General features: G+C 35.9%; 1 protein-coding gene across 3 annotated transcripts in view; it reads right to left on the bottom strand.

Moving 5' to 3' along the window:
• CNOT2 (CCR4-NOT transcription complex subunit 2) overlaps nucleotides 1-15,251 on the bottom strand; it is a 92,530-nt gene that overhangs the window by 10,919 nt on the left and 66,360 nt on the right. For 2 of the 3 annotated variants that reach the window (XM_030478235.1, XM_030478234.1), the window contains 7 exons: nucleotides 11,912-12,059; nucleotides 11,111-11,293; nucleotides 8,233-8,312; nucleotides 6,958-7,083; nucleotides 4,313-4,437; nucleotides 3,377-3,497; nucleotides 3,109-3,265 (listed from right to left, as the gene is read on the bottom strand). In XM_030478235.1, coding sequence (XP_030334095.1) covers nucleotides 3,109-3,265; nucleotides 3,377-3,497; nucleotides 4,313-4,437; nucleotides 6,958-7,083; nucleotides 8,233-8,312; nucleotides 11,111-11,293; nucleotides 11,912-12,059 — 940 coding nt within the window. The remainder of the gene's footprint in view (nucleotides 1-3,108; nucleotides 3,266-3,376; nucleotides 3,498-4,312; nucleotides 4,438-6,957; nucleotides 7,084-8,232; nucleotides 8,313-11,110; nucleotides 11,294-11,911; nucleotides 12,060-15,251) is intronic. The other variant, XM_030478236.1, reaches the window with a different exon arrangement.

The following is a 15,251-nucleotide window of genomic DNA, read 5'->3' as shown; positions in this document are numbered from 1 at the left end:
TTTTTTTCATATAGTTTTTGCTACCATATTTTTAAAAAGGAGCCATTAGCTTAATGAAGAGAAAATTATGAACCTTCCAAGTCTACTGCAGTGACTGAAGTACCAAGGAATTAGTTTTCTAATTAACAGGTAAAGAAGTGGAAAAAAGGAATGAGCAAAATCTACTTTTGGCAGATTAATACAGCCTGCTTTTAATTATCCATGACAACACACTATTACGGCAAGTTTTGTAAATGAAACGGTATACCTTATCAAATCTTTGCCTCCTTCTTGTCAAAGACCTAGTAATTACTATAAAAATATTGGAAACCTACTAAATCACCTCAGCAACCAACTCCCAGCTGAGCTATATAGGCCAAAGGCTACACTGATAAGTGGTGTCCATCTCGCTGTAGAGGAACTAATCTTACTGTTGGCAAAAACTTATGCTTTAGAGCCTGAAAGATTTCGGTGGCAAGAATCCGCAGATGTTGAAAAGAATGAAACTATTCCTTCTACTGAAAGCACGGATAAGCACTGCCCCAAGAATAGGAGTGTCATGTGTGCCCTAGAAGTTTGGTTTCCTAGGGCAAAGAATCCAGGATTTTACAGAGATATGCAATTAAAAAAAAAAAAAAAATAAAAAATGAAGTGTTTGTGCATAGCATTCCCTCTATGATACAAATGAAACTCAACTACTTCAACATTTTTCAAGGAGGTATTGGACAGCCTACAGTCTGTTTGATGAATATTTCAGAAAGATTCAGAACCTGAACAAACAGCTACATGATCTCTAAAGAATTAAATGAAGTAATGCCATCTTCTTCATTTTTACGTAGCGTTTTAAGCTATACTAAGGAATTAAAAGCATATTTCTTTACAAAGACACAGGACTATAAGGCAATACATAATCATTCTTTCAACAACCAAAATTAATCTTAACCTGCATAGAAACTCTATATAAACCAGGAGTTACAGGGGTTAAAATTCAAATCATTAGAGCTACATACAGAATTCTAAAAGCACATTTATTATGCTGAATGTCTAAGTCAGGCAGGTACTTGTACCATCAGAAGTACCTCACAAAGCAGAAAATTCTGGCTTCCCACCTGTGAAATGCTTTTACTTTTCCAAATGAAAATTCATAAAGCAAGCAAAGGATGTTTAACATAAAGCAAGATGGCAAGGCAGACACTGAGGACTGCACAAGCTGTCTGGAAAGCTTTTCTGTAGCATGAAGTTAAAACAACTTTACAATACAGAATTGTCTGGATTAAATATTAACTCTACCCTCTCCATCCAAGACCCTACATACCCTAGAAAGAGTAATTAAGTATTAAAAATTTTAAAAATCCAGCTATTTACAGCATAGCTGCTAAAGAAAAGCAGCAAGCCAGGTATATATAGCGTCCATGTACAAACACACACTAATAATTTGGATGCTGTCTGTATTCAGAAGGTGCATAACACAGCTACGAGTTATCACAGCAAAGTATGTTTAGTATTCCTTTGCAATGAGGTGCTACATAAACCTATGAGGTTTTATGTAGACTTTCCAATAGGTATGTTAAGTTTAAGCTTTATGTTAGTCATTAAAACTAATGAACAACATTGAATAAAACACCAGAAGTATTATCACTACTACTATTCTGCACGCCAGCACCTAGAGAAAGTAGCTGTATAACCAAACAATATAAAAAGATTCCACCTGTGCTAGGAACAACTGAAGAATTCAGATATAGATGTATTTGAAATTATTTTAGTGAGCAAAGGCATTCTACTTTCAGCTGATGAGCCTCAAATTAAGTTTCAGCAATCTGTACTAAGAACAGTAAATTACTTCAGTATTGTGCAGATTGACCAGTCTCCCAGTCACTGCTGTAAGCTCTGGGCCTACCAAGCAAAAGCAGCAACCCAAGGCCAGCATAACTGTTCTTTATGCATTCTTTTTATGTTGTGGGAGAAGGGGTGGGAGTGGGGAAACTACTGGATTCAATGGAGAAGTGACCTGCAAGACTAACACTATATGTGAAGAAGATACTAGGTTAACGTAACATATTCTGCAAATAATTACAGACAACTAACTTTAAAACTATTTCAAAACAATTGTCCTAAGTGCCAGTGGCATAACAATTTGACTAAGTTTTGATGTAAGCTCTATAGAAAGAATTTCTGGAAGGGGCAATTTCTAAAAATTTACATCTTTAGAAAGAAATATATACGTTAATGCAATTATTTCCAGGCAGAAAAATTAGGAACCACTTTTCCCCTGCCTTCTCTTTCAACTTTATCTCCACATTCATCAATCTTCCCTGACTGCATGAAGCTCCATGTAAATTCGTGAAACATGGAAACTGTGTATGCTGTTTGGTCTTTTGTTTGTTAATATTTTATGTGCAAACCTTAAGATACATATACTACTTTGTCAATAAGGCTAACACTATGTAAAACTCTGCTAAAAAGAATGATGGGAAATTATCAGCTGAAAGTCACAGTACCAGATATTAAATTTCTCTCACCATTACAGTCACCCAGAAGATACCTGTTTTGTCCAAAATGATCTAGGTTCCTTCTGTAACTAACAGAGAAAGCGAGACACCCCGGGCTACTGATTCGTCTCACCTATCTTAAGCACTTATCATCAGCGCAGTCAATAACTGTTTTTCTCCCTACTGCCTCTACAGGAAGCCTAGATGACTAAACTTAAGTGAACTGAATGACTAAAAGTTAACTATAAAACTACATTTTCATTTAAATTAATATTTGGTGCAGATGCTCTGTTCATTATTACATTAACATAAACCAAATTTACCTCAAGGAATATTATTATTTGAAAAATAATGTACACATGAAATTTATTAACAACACACTGTCAATTCCTTGAAGAAAGTTCTAAAGAAGTTACAAGAACAAACAAAGCCACTAGGTTTATTGAAAGCTTGCATAACAAGATCTCGGTATGCCCTGAAGCTCAATTCTCTTGTTTATGAAAATTTTATTTTACTGTCATTACATTTTCAAAACTTATTTGGCAAAATATCTTGTGGGTTTGATAGCCATGTGAGCCTCTTATGAGTGACAGCATAATAAAACTAAAACTGAAGATAATCCTAAAAAGCAGAAACTTACTCAGTCGAGTTGAGATTGAGACCTAGTGTTGTTAAATCACTTCCTAATGCAAGATGTACCATTCCTGGATCTGTCTCTGCTGCCCTGATGAATGTTAACAAGCCAATCATTCCAAACTGGTCCGTCACCATCCCTTGAGGAATGTTGGTAACCCGACCTGGGCAAGAAGAATAAATTAATTTTATCCTTTCAAGAAGTGGAGGAATCAACAAGGTGATCTAAATGACTGTCAAAACTTTTGAAGAAGAAAAAGTGGAATGACACATACCATCAGGTAACACCTGGATCCCTTTTTTCTGCTGGTTGTTGTTTTGCGTAGTTGAACTTTTGTCTCCAGGAAACTTGGGCCCATCTGTGCTGGATGATGTTTTGCCTGATGTACTCAAATTCTGTTAAAATAATTTGCAGAGTTGGTATGTTGGAAACAAACTAAAATGGAGAAATCTGTTGACCGTTATCTTTCAGTTAAGCACTCTAAACCAGTATGTCAAGTCACTCTAATAAATTAGGCACTAAAATGGAACCAAGCTGAAGCTCTTAAGTTCTTCTGACAAACCTTATGTAATATTTACCACTTCCTAAAGTATACCTGTCATACAGTAGTAGCTATTAATGAGCCAAGAGCTTACGGTCTAAAAGGATAAGAAAAATTTTACACCTGAGCTTGAACATACAATGGATATCCCAAGCGCCTGTGACTAGACAGTACTTTGGACTCACCACATCACAAATTTTTCACCATAGTTTTGCTCCCACATAACACTCCATGACATAACAACAGATAACAACTCAAACCAATTTTAGGTGCAAGAAACATACAGTTGGCACATTTGCAACCACCAAGAAAGAGATGTAAACACTATGTCTGTCAAGAAAACTGTGATTGTGCTCCAGGAGCCTATATATCTTCTGTAATGATTATTTTTTACTCTTCATTATTCTTTAAAACAAGCCTGCAGTAACACAATGTCATCACATTTACTCCCTCCTCCCTTACTGTATTCAGTATATATATATTCAGTATATATATGTATTTCATATATATATAGTTCTATATGAAATGCTGCTTATGCAAAATTTCTCATTAATTCTGGAGGTAAACGTGAAAATCTTATAGTACAAATATAGTCAGTGCCCACTTTAAAATATAGTAATCAAAAGCAGTATGAACACTCAAAATAAAAGAAGAATAAGATGTACTTACAGATTTATTGTCATCACTACTCGATGTTGGGTCTTTGTAGCTGGAGCCTGGTAATGCTGGAAAATCTTCATTGTGTATTGAAAAATCCTGGGACTGCTCACTTGCTGGTTTTGTTACCATTCCAACTATCATCAAAATGAAAGCAGGAATAACATTAAATGACTGCTAAATAAAGAATTTTCTGCTGTTGATCTTGCTTGCTGTCCATTTTCACTATGTGCAAACTGGACAGCAGAAAAAGCTTTCAAAAAAAACAGGTAAATCAAAACAAAGCATATTCATTTAAAACATCCACACATATTAGACTAAAGCCTCTTATTTAAGTGTGAGCTGAGAAACACTCCAGTTTAAATTCATAGACACATCCGCTGCTTTAAGAATGAAGCCCAGTATTTTTACCAGGAACAGCACCTGTTTTGCATATCTAAATCAAATAATCTTTACAGGCATTATTCAAGTGGTATTTGAGTAAATCCACTCATGAAGGATGGATATACTGTTTTTACAATTGTAACACATTTTTCCTCCATCCCCTAATTGCATGAAGAGTTTCTCAGCATAATCTCTTTAGAAGCACATATTCTTAAAGGATGCCATCCAGACTTGTAACAGAACATATCACCAATGAAATACTTGCCTGTGACATAAGAATGACTCCTACTTTCAGTTCAGTATGAAAACTGAAAGCATTTAGCCTGCAACTCTCAGTGCTCTGACCCTAATTTAAAAAAAGTAGGCCAGTCACATTGGAACATGGATTCCAACTACTGAAAAACAACTTTTTTTTTTTTAAATGCCAGTTAAAAAAACCAAAACCAAACCAAACCTCCAAGCCAACCAACACCAAGGAAAAGCCCCCAACACCACGCACCCAAGGGCAAACACTCTGTGCAAGACAGAGAAGTAATACAGTGATTTGGTTGCAAATAACATTGCACTAGAGGAAGAAAAAACAGAAGGACATCTAGGTCCTGTTTTTCAAAGATTCTTAATGGATGTGTAGGATCTAACATGGTTCAGGAGATTACTTTCTCTAGTATTCTGAATAGAGATAAACGCTCCTTTATTTAAGAAAAAAACCACTGAGTTAATCTTGTTTCTGTTGTTCACCCTTTTCATCCAGAGTTATTACCATTTCTTGTACTGGATGAATAAAACTGATAATGAATTAACCATGTTGCATATTGTCATCCTATCTAAACGCTACCTGAAGTCTAATTTTCCTGAATAAGCTAAGCATGAAGAAAGTATGCCTCTGTCCAGTTTCAAACGTACTTCAACTTTTTGTTCCTGGAGACAGTGTCCAGTGCACCTCATATCCCCAATTGCTTGACTGTTTCTACCAACATACCCATCCGCTGCATTAAGCAGATGCTCAAGATAACTCTTCAGACAGAGAAGTTTCTTTCCTGGTTCCCCACACAGTTGTGCAAACAGCTATGCTAGCACCAAAATGGGGAAACTGTTTAAGCACAGGAGCAAGTACTAATTTTTTTATGTAGCAGTGCTGCTGAATGTTGAATGCCAGCTCCGCGCTGGAAGTGTATCTCTGTGGATCTCCTTCCTACCTTCTATAAATTTTCCATGTAATGGCTTCTCTTTCATAGACAGACAAGCTCTCATGTAAACCACAAGCCATACGAGCTCTCCACTCTCAGTGTAACTTTTCAGTTTGGGGAAGTGACTTTCCACTGTGTGTAGCACTCCATTTTAACTCATTTAGCACTTGCCCACCACCACCTTAAGCAGAGGGCCCTGGTTATGCCCAATCCATGAGGCTACTTTGTCTTGATAATGCAGTATCTATTATTTCTCTCCAATTAAAGTTGGAGATAGATATCTTTGGAAAAAACTACCTTTTTGTAGTTAGAAAACACTGAGTTATTTTTTCTTGGAAGTTTTAAAAGTATCACAAAAATAACTTTCAGTAACAACAGCAACTTTTCAGAGTACCTGATGCAACATGCATGACAAAATCTACTAAAGCAGTAACAAAAAAAAAAAAAAATGTATTGTGGCTCAGGCTAAGCTTACCTGGTATTTTTCCAGACCCACCTTAAAGTTTTTCCTTTTATTATTTTTTTAAGCTGTTCAGCAAGAATTATATAAGACACAGACTTGGAAGCTGACTGGTAACGCTTCATGCTTACAGATTATGTTTTGAAATCTGCTGTTCATCGTAACAGTGAACAGTACTACAGCAAGTACTACCAATAAATGAGAAAATATACTGTACATTTACAGCTGCTGACTTTTGACACAGTAACACCTGTAGTAACCAAATATTATTTCTAAAATTTACTACTCAGACCTTGACAGTTCCTGTACACATGCAATTAGAAAACAAGTTATTACCTAAGAAATGTCTAGAGCGAGTAGCTTCAGAGTAATCATACTATACAGACCAAAAAACCCAACAACTTCTACTGACAGTAAAACTAAAGCAGATGAGTTCCAATACTTACAAAACCCCAAGGGGAATTTCCAATCAGAGACATATTGGTTATTTATTTTTTAAAAAAATGAGACTTAGAAGCTCAAGTGTCAGCATTTTTTAGAAGACTACCTATTGATCTTTTGTTGTCCATAAGACAACCAAGCAAATACCAATTTCATTCAAAGAGTTTTCAAAAGTATAGTCTTACCATACGGTGCCCTTCCAGCTAAAGGGTTTATTAATGGAGTTGGATTGCCACTTCCTTCCCTTCTGTTTCTGTCTGCTAGTGCTGGAAAATCTGAGAGGTCCAGTCCTGTCACATTTTCACTTCCATCTACAATAAAAACAGGTATTTTAAATTCCCTTAAGCTTTTTACTCTAAGACTTCATTATATGCAAGATAAATGCAGGATATATTGTCTTTCTTCAAGGTGATCTTTTTACTCTTACTATAATTATTACAAATAACTACAGCCTCCGTGTTATGAGACTAGCCTAAAGAGCATCAAGGTGTTTGGGGTTTGTTTTTAAACAATTGTTTGTTTTTAAACAAAACCTTAGTCAACAGAACTTAGTTACAAGGTCTACTCATTTTGAATTAAAGACTGCATGTGTAAAATACAGGCTATCAAAATTACAGTACTAGGATAGGTAGCCTGTTTAAAATTTAAGGAGCTACCAAGAAAAAATTTGAGAGAATAACCCATATTTGCAGAAGCATCAAGGACCTCTTTTGTCCTTAGATAAGCTAAGATAAAGCTGAAGCAGCTGTGAAGCCAATGCAGTGCAAATTGCATGGGAACATTTTTTGATTTGCAACAGAAAACACTACATAGGCCAGGCCAGAGCTGCAGCTCTATAATGATGTCACAAGGTCCCAAGGGATGCCCGATGTCACCAACACCTCAAGTTTCTTCATATACACAGCCACCTACAGAAATGTCAGCACGGACAAACCTAACACATTTATACACAAGGATATTTTCCCCTCTTTATTTCATTAAATTCAGGTGATGAAGTAATTCCCAGACAAAAATCACAACTGAAACACCTGAATGAAAGGATCGCTTTATAAACCAGATGTTTGAAAGGAGTTTGAGATGTCAAAAAATGCTTTCCCACTGTTTTTAGCTGATATAATGTTTTTGTAGAAAACAGATGATTTTTTTTTTCTTCTCTGATCCCTTCTTCAATTCTATAAGCTATTTTGCCTTTCTAGCTGACTACGTGTAATCTATGGACATGTGATGCACAATGAGTATTCTACAGAATACTTTCACTTTGTCATCAAAAGTATTAAAATTCACTGTTATGAAGGAGTAACAGTTTCAGAGCACAGCTCTTGGAGCAGCATTTCTACGGAACAACTGAAAATTAAAACAAAGTTGCACTCCAACAGAACAAAGTATTTTCAATTAGACTTAGTAAAAAAAAAAATCTCTGTACCATATTATAAAATTAACACTAATTGGAATAAACTCACCTGTTCCGTTAAAAATGTTACTTGATAAGGAGTTATTCATTCCAAATGCCTGATTTCTGTTCATTCCAAATCCAGACATACTGCGAAAAAAATCCAGGAAGTCAGACAAAAGCGTATACATACTTTGTAATTCCCAGTGGATGGCATTAAGTGGAAGAAAAGCTCAAGACAATTAAATTATTTTAAGCTTAAGCAACCCACATTAGCCTAAACTCAGTTTTTAATTATTTTACTTTATACTTCTGAAAACTCTGAGCAGCAGCAGCTGGCACTGATCAATCAAGACAACTGGAATGGCTTCAAATTAACTTAGTATTTTAAAGCCACTGCGTTTTAGGATATCTGTCAATCAACAACTTATGACAAACATGATTTTTACTCAAAAATTTCCATTCATTTGCAGGTGGGAAGCTGGATCATGGAAGGGATCAAGTTTGTCATGACTTAGTTGTAAGCTGAACAGTTACAATGTGCAATCATCAGCATGTACATATGGTACTATTATGAGCATAGGGATGGTCTCTGCCACACAAGGACACCAACTAAATTAAAGTTTCATATAGTCAGGCAAAAATGTTTGAAGACATCTAAATATCATATAGGACAACTGTGGTTGGAAAGACACCCTCCAAATGATCCACTTCATTCTGTGCAAGCTGGAGATGTTGAGAAGCCCAAAGGTAGGCCCCAGCTGAGTGAAATTCTGAATTTCAGGCCTGTTTGAAATCACAACATTGATTTTTTTCCCTGTAACAGGATGGAAGTTGAAGTTTTAGCAGTTTCTGTAAGTAAAAATGTCAAACATTTTTCTAGTGGAAATTTTCTCTACAGGGACTTTTTCCACAGTTACAAATCTGAAGCATTTCATTTCAATTTGAAATAGCCCAAAATGCTCCATTTTGGATTGAAACATCAAGAAAGGGAACAGTTAGCCAACACTGGTCCTGTCCTACTCTGCTTCCCCAAGGTGGTGGATTTGAAAGATATCCAGATCTTTAACACCTCACATGTCTGAAGAAACAAGTTCCTGGTACCACCTGTGGATTTTAGATCTGGTGAGAGCACCAACAGGAGACAACTTGATCTTGAAGGCATACAATTGAGCCTGATGACAGATCATATTTCTCATGCAAGGGTTTTTTTGTTTGTTTTTAAATTAGAAATAACCATGTTAAGAATTGCAGGGATAAGAAAGGGATTAGGCCACAAAACGCATACTTCTCTACAATTATTTGTAACCTGTTTTACCAATGTAACTAAAAAAGGGAAAGAGAAATATTTTTTATGTTCAAAAACCTGAAAACTTTCATTGCCTCAACTAAGGCAGCCATTCAGAAAACACTTCTAGGCAGACACGTAACTCATGCAGCTGTCAAGGAAACACCATGATTTTCTTTTTTCCCAAGCATGCAACAAAATTTTGAAATCATATATCAATTAACAATTGGGTATGTACTACTACTATCCTTGTGTAGGCTAATAAACTGTGGAATATGAACTTGTCATTGTTCCAGTGATATTTCCTTCTCAATTTGTAAAAACTGTAGCTTCTGGGAAATGAGACATACAATGCAAACAGCGAAAGATGAGGATTTTCATTAAAATACTCCTATAGACAGGGATTTTATTCTCTACCCTACAACTGAATGGTATTTAAACAAGTACTTTCTATACATATTTCAATCTCCAAAATCATTGTCCTCTGCATGTAAGATTTTAAATTATATTACTATTTCAACCTTTTGTGATACTCAGGTTTCAAAAATACTTTAAAATGTAAAATTATCTTTTTAAATTACCTTTTTATTTATTTATTTATTTGAATCTTTGTATCTTTACTTGTCAGTATACATCACAGGAAAGAAAAGGCAAATTCTATGTAATCAGAAGCAAGATACAAAGTCTTCTTCTACTCCAAAAACATAAATCACTACTAACAAATCTCTATTGCTGTGACTGGTAAAAGCATCTTTAAGCTTGTTTCAGTGTGAAACCGCAGAACTACATAGCCTGATCAAGCTTTAGATAGCTGTTGATGTTAGTTTTCACCTTCTTTTACCCATTTTACAAAATACTAGTTTGGGTTAGAGGGGACACCTGACTGCCATGAGCTTGTTTGTGCTCCATGTAAGAGTCAGTCCCCTAAGGAAGAGCGTGAAGGGAGAAAAAGGACAAAACTGGGAGCACAGAGATTGTGAGGGTGTGGAATGAAGCCTGGAAAGCAGTCAGCTGTGCAAAGCTGTGACTACACACATTAAATAATTAGAATTGACACACGTTTTACTACAAGTTTATCAGTATGAACTAAGCATAAATACAACACCAAAACACAGTTAAAGCCTAATGAGTTATGTTAGAATCTTGCCCAGAGTTAGAAGGAGCAGAAGTGATGGAGAAGCTTTTGGCAAACAAATGACCACCAAATCCTTAAACAAATGGCAAAGCACTGTCTGTATTATTCCAGAATTTAAAGATGTAAAATTCTAGGTCCCCACTGTGTCTGAATCGGTTAACTATTCTTCCAGAGTAACTATTGTGTTTTTAAATCTTGCCACATTTCTTCCCAAACTCACAGTTGAATAGTCTTAAAATGGATTCATATACCCAAACATCAAGATATGTTTCAAAAACAAACTTGGGAACACATGAGAAGCATCACATATTTTAAAGAAGCAGCAGTAGAAATTCAGTAGTCAGAAAGAGAATTTAGCTTAAAGGCCTCAAAAAGCTTGTATGAATATTAAAAGCAGCTTCAAAGTTTATTGCCAGGAGACGAGAACAGACAAAGCAGCTTTTGAGCTTTGTTCTATTTCTATTAGATTTCCAGAGCAGCATTTAAGCATGTCTGTACAGGGATGGTCCAACTAAACAGCCTTACCTGTTCACAGTAAAAGGTTGTCGAGAGGGTTGCTGCTTTGGCATACATATGATGCTTGGAGAGCTTCTGTTGGGGCTGCCTAACCCTGAACTGCTCATGCTGTTTGTCCTGCTGGGAATTCCAATGCCCTGACCAACCTGGGAGTGGTTCATCATATTCCTAGGATTCATAGGCAATATCCCCCTGAAAGAGAAAAAACATCCACAGAGATGAATCTGTACAATAGTATTCGGTTACTCATTTAGATTACTAATGTCGGATGGACTCTGAGCTGTTGCAACTTAATTTGTGCTTAGCATCAATATGGCATGTTTGGATTATTCTCTATAATTAACGTAGTTTGGGATTTCTTCAGAAATACCAGATGACCCATTACATACTAATCAAGTCCTTGGTCAGGTTTAGATATATATTTAAGTATTATGCATTTAAAAAGGTGTTACAGCTCTTTTTTTAACAAGCACTTCAGACCTACTACTTAATATTCTTATACAGTGTATGACATTAATACAAAAATTCTAACTGTACATTTACCAGAACAATAAAAAACCAGCCTCTTACATTCTGAAGCAGAATTTGCCAACAATTTGTCTTTACATACAAAAATCAAATACTGTCTTACAGGAAGTCCTTACTGTTTAACAGTATTATTTCCCTAACACACACAATGGTCAACAGAAACTACTTTTCTTCTTTTTAAATTAATCAGACTGTAAAGTAGTTGAGGCAAAATACGCAGAACATTTAACAAGAGCTCTGCAGAAAGACACAATGGCAGAAATATTGGCTAACAATAAATACCTGCTCGGAGATGGAGGCGTGTGAAGTGACATTGTTGGTACCCCTGTTGTTGGCGTTACGTGGCTCGGTAACTGAGTGCCTTGTGATAAGCTGCGATTTAACTGAGGGGTATTGTTGCTCATTCCCCTCATTGGAAGGCCTAGTGCACCTATTGAAAAAAAATTCAGAGGGGTGGAGATATAGAGCAATCAGGAACAGTCTTCTCCATCAGGTGTAGATGGAAACAATTTATGCTGATAACCTACAAAAAAGTGTACAGACTGAAGGAAAGTGCAGTGTGAAATTTAAGTCCTTCTTTGCACAGCAGAAGCTCGATTATCTCAAATTTAGCCCCATTTCTGTTAAATGTTAGAAAGGCTCTTTAAGGAATTTCTGTATCTGAACCACTAACAAAATTTTGTTTCCTTTGAGATGTACACTGTAGAGAAAGGTTCAGTTTTGAGCTTTTTGCTTAGGACATGAAAATCTATAATCATCTCAAAAAAGGCATCATTTTGAGAAAATTAGTAACTGCACTCAAGAAACACGTTAATTACTTCTGCATAAACTGGTATATATTTGGCCAGTATTGAGAACACTGATCTGTCTTGAACACTGATCTGTCTTGTTAAAAATTAAGCAAACCTTCAATAAAAGAACAAAGTTATGAATACTTAGTTAACAATAACATTGCTTTCAGGACAACAAAAGCAACAATTTAGGTGAACTCTCTGTAAAGTTTAAGTTGCTTTTTTTGGAAATAGAATTTTAGTGCCCACAATCAAGTTCAATCATTTGAGAAAAGAAAGCAAGCAAAATTTTAACTGCCCTCTATTAGCATTTACAAATAATCAGATTCTTAATATTGTGATCAGAAGTGTTTTCTACACAAACAATTGGGTGTGACAGAATAAAGTAAGCACTTCAGTGAGGCAAAAAAAGAAACTACTTTCACTCAGAACAGCAAAAGATAACCAGTTGCTACCCTGTTTCAGAATGTCCAAAACTTGTTTCTTGTCATTCTCACATCGTTTTTCTGTGTTTATGTTTTCAAACATAAACTGATTCTAAGTTTTGGAATGACGCTCAAAGACAAGAAAAAGTCATATCGTGCAACATATCAGCAGAAACAAAATGTGATGGCTATCAGCAATGGTCCCTATTGCGTTGGCATAAGGCTGCTGAGGTAGACTCACAGAACTCAAAACCTTATTTTGCAGACCAAATAAAAGACAAATTTCAATGAATCAGCACTCTCCCATGGTACATCACCCTTGCAGAACAGGTGAATATGCCAGTGTGTAATGTGATTAAATGCTAAGAGTGCAAAGAACAGACATAGTATATGCTCAAGTTATCATCATGGACAAAGTCTACAAAAACATCCCATCATTCAGCTCTCACATTTTAAGAGCTGCTGTCTGTCCATGTCCTACCCTACAAATTGGAATCCAAGTTGTTTGCAGTAACACCCAAATTTATCTCCATACATTCAGAGATGAAAGTAAGAAGTAGTGTGACTTGCTATAACAAGCCTCCTAAGACTTCATTAAATGTCGATTATATCAAGGTGTTCACTGTAAATATTTGGCAATTTGTTGCATCAGAATAATTTCAATGAGCATATATATTATAAATAATATTACACACTGATTAACAATTACATGGAATTTTAAAAATAAAGTGGTACATAAAAAATACATACGCTTCCAAACTAGATAGCAGATTGAAAAATGTGATTACAATTACATTAATTTTGTGCAAGCATTTGTTTCAGCAAAGCCAGTTTTATGCTGATGGTTACTTCCCCTTGATGGCATTTTTTAAACTGGATTTTTTAACGTGTAGGGCTGTTACAGTGAAGCAGAACCATATTCCTGTGCTGAGAAGTATGGGCAGCCAAAATATTCACCATAAGAAAAAAATAAGTATCTTTTTTTTCTTATGCTTCCTTTTTCCACTTTTTTACCTGAGACAAGAGATCTGCATGGGCTATACTGGAGGCTGATCAATGAAGTGGCCAATTTCCTGCCTAATAATTAAGTTAAATTAACAATATAACAGGACATCTTGCTTAATGACTGACAGCTACCAATCTAAAAGCACACAGGCATTATTAGCTTTGTTGTTCCTTAAAGTATTTTAATCATAAGCATTGACTTCAACACAGAAGTTCCTTGCCCCTTTTTCTCAATATTTGGTAGAAACTGAACCCTGATAGTATTCACTTTCTCGTTTCAAGCCATGCATGTCTCCATGTTAGAGAGATTATGTCCTAGGCACCACAACCAACTGAATGAACAACAAAGCTGAAAAAGGTTAACTATCTATGATAAACAGAATGACTAAACTACTTCAGTATCTTTATTAAGTTAAGGCTGAAAGGTTCAATAGTGCCAGATTCAGGACCCCAAAAGCCAAGAGCCAAATATGACTCTCAGAAAACTACTGGAAACTACTCATATAAATCTCAGTAGCATAACCAAGTGTCAGTTTGTATTACGTGGTCACTCATTAACAGCCACTGAGACAGTAAAAACCACAAAACCAAAACCACTGTATTTTTTAAACTATTTGAAGAAAGCTGAAAAGTTGTGAGGGCCATGCATCTAGCAGACAATGCTTTTAGTTTGTCCAGATAAAAAAGCCCAGACTCTCTAAAGCATTCTGAACTTTTTTCTTAGAATCCAAGTCAGATGCACTTGGCAAGAAAGCTGCAAACATTCAAAAATGTACAGTGATAAGAGAGAGATGTTCACAAACCCATTTTACTTGTGTAAGTGTATCTAACTCAGATATTCTGAGCCACTTTCTGCAGGCACCTCTCAGTTACAAGGAGGTTCAGTTCTCAACGCTGGCCCTGAAGTTAGGTGGCTAGCGATACACGCTGACTGTTGCTTTACAGGTCTTCTATTGCAACAGTATACGCAAGACTGGCAGATACAGAAAAAAAGTCTTCAAGGTGTGGGAAAGATAAAAACACTGGTGCAGAAGGCAATAATCTTAGTGGCATAGTTCTTTGCCAAATGTGAGTTGCCAAGCATGTACAGAAGATATAATTTGCTCTTGTTGAGCATGAAGTATCAGTTATAATTTAAGCTATAATTTCCTTCCATTCCTTACATATTTTTCTGACTAGGCTCATTTTGGCCCAGCTCACTTTACTCAGTTTTTCCTTCACAGAGTCGCAGTTACATCACTGACATTCTTCTTAGGATGATTATATTTGGGTATTTAACAGCTATACAGTGTCAATGTGACACTTTGCATACTAAACACTGCAAAAATGCATACTAAGCAAAGCAAAAATGTATCTTAAAAGAAAAAAAAACAAGCCAAAACACGAACAGGAGACATACTA

The sequence above is a fragment of the Strigops habroptila genome, chromosome 3, assembly GCF_004027225.2.
Source record: "Strigops habroptila isolate Jane chromosome 3, bStrHab1.2.pri, whole genome shotgun sequence".
Lineage (NCBI taxonomy): Eukaryota > Metazoa > Chordata > Aves > Psittaciformes > Psittacidae > Strigops > Strigops habroptila.
This window is presented reverse-complemented; position numbering and strand designations above follow the sequence as displayed.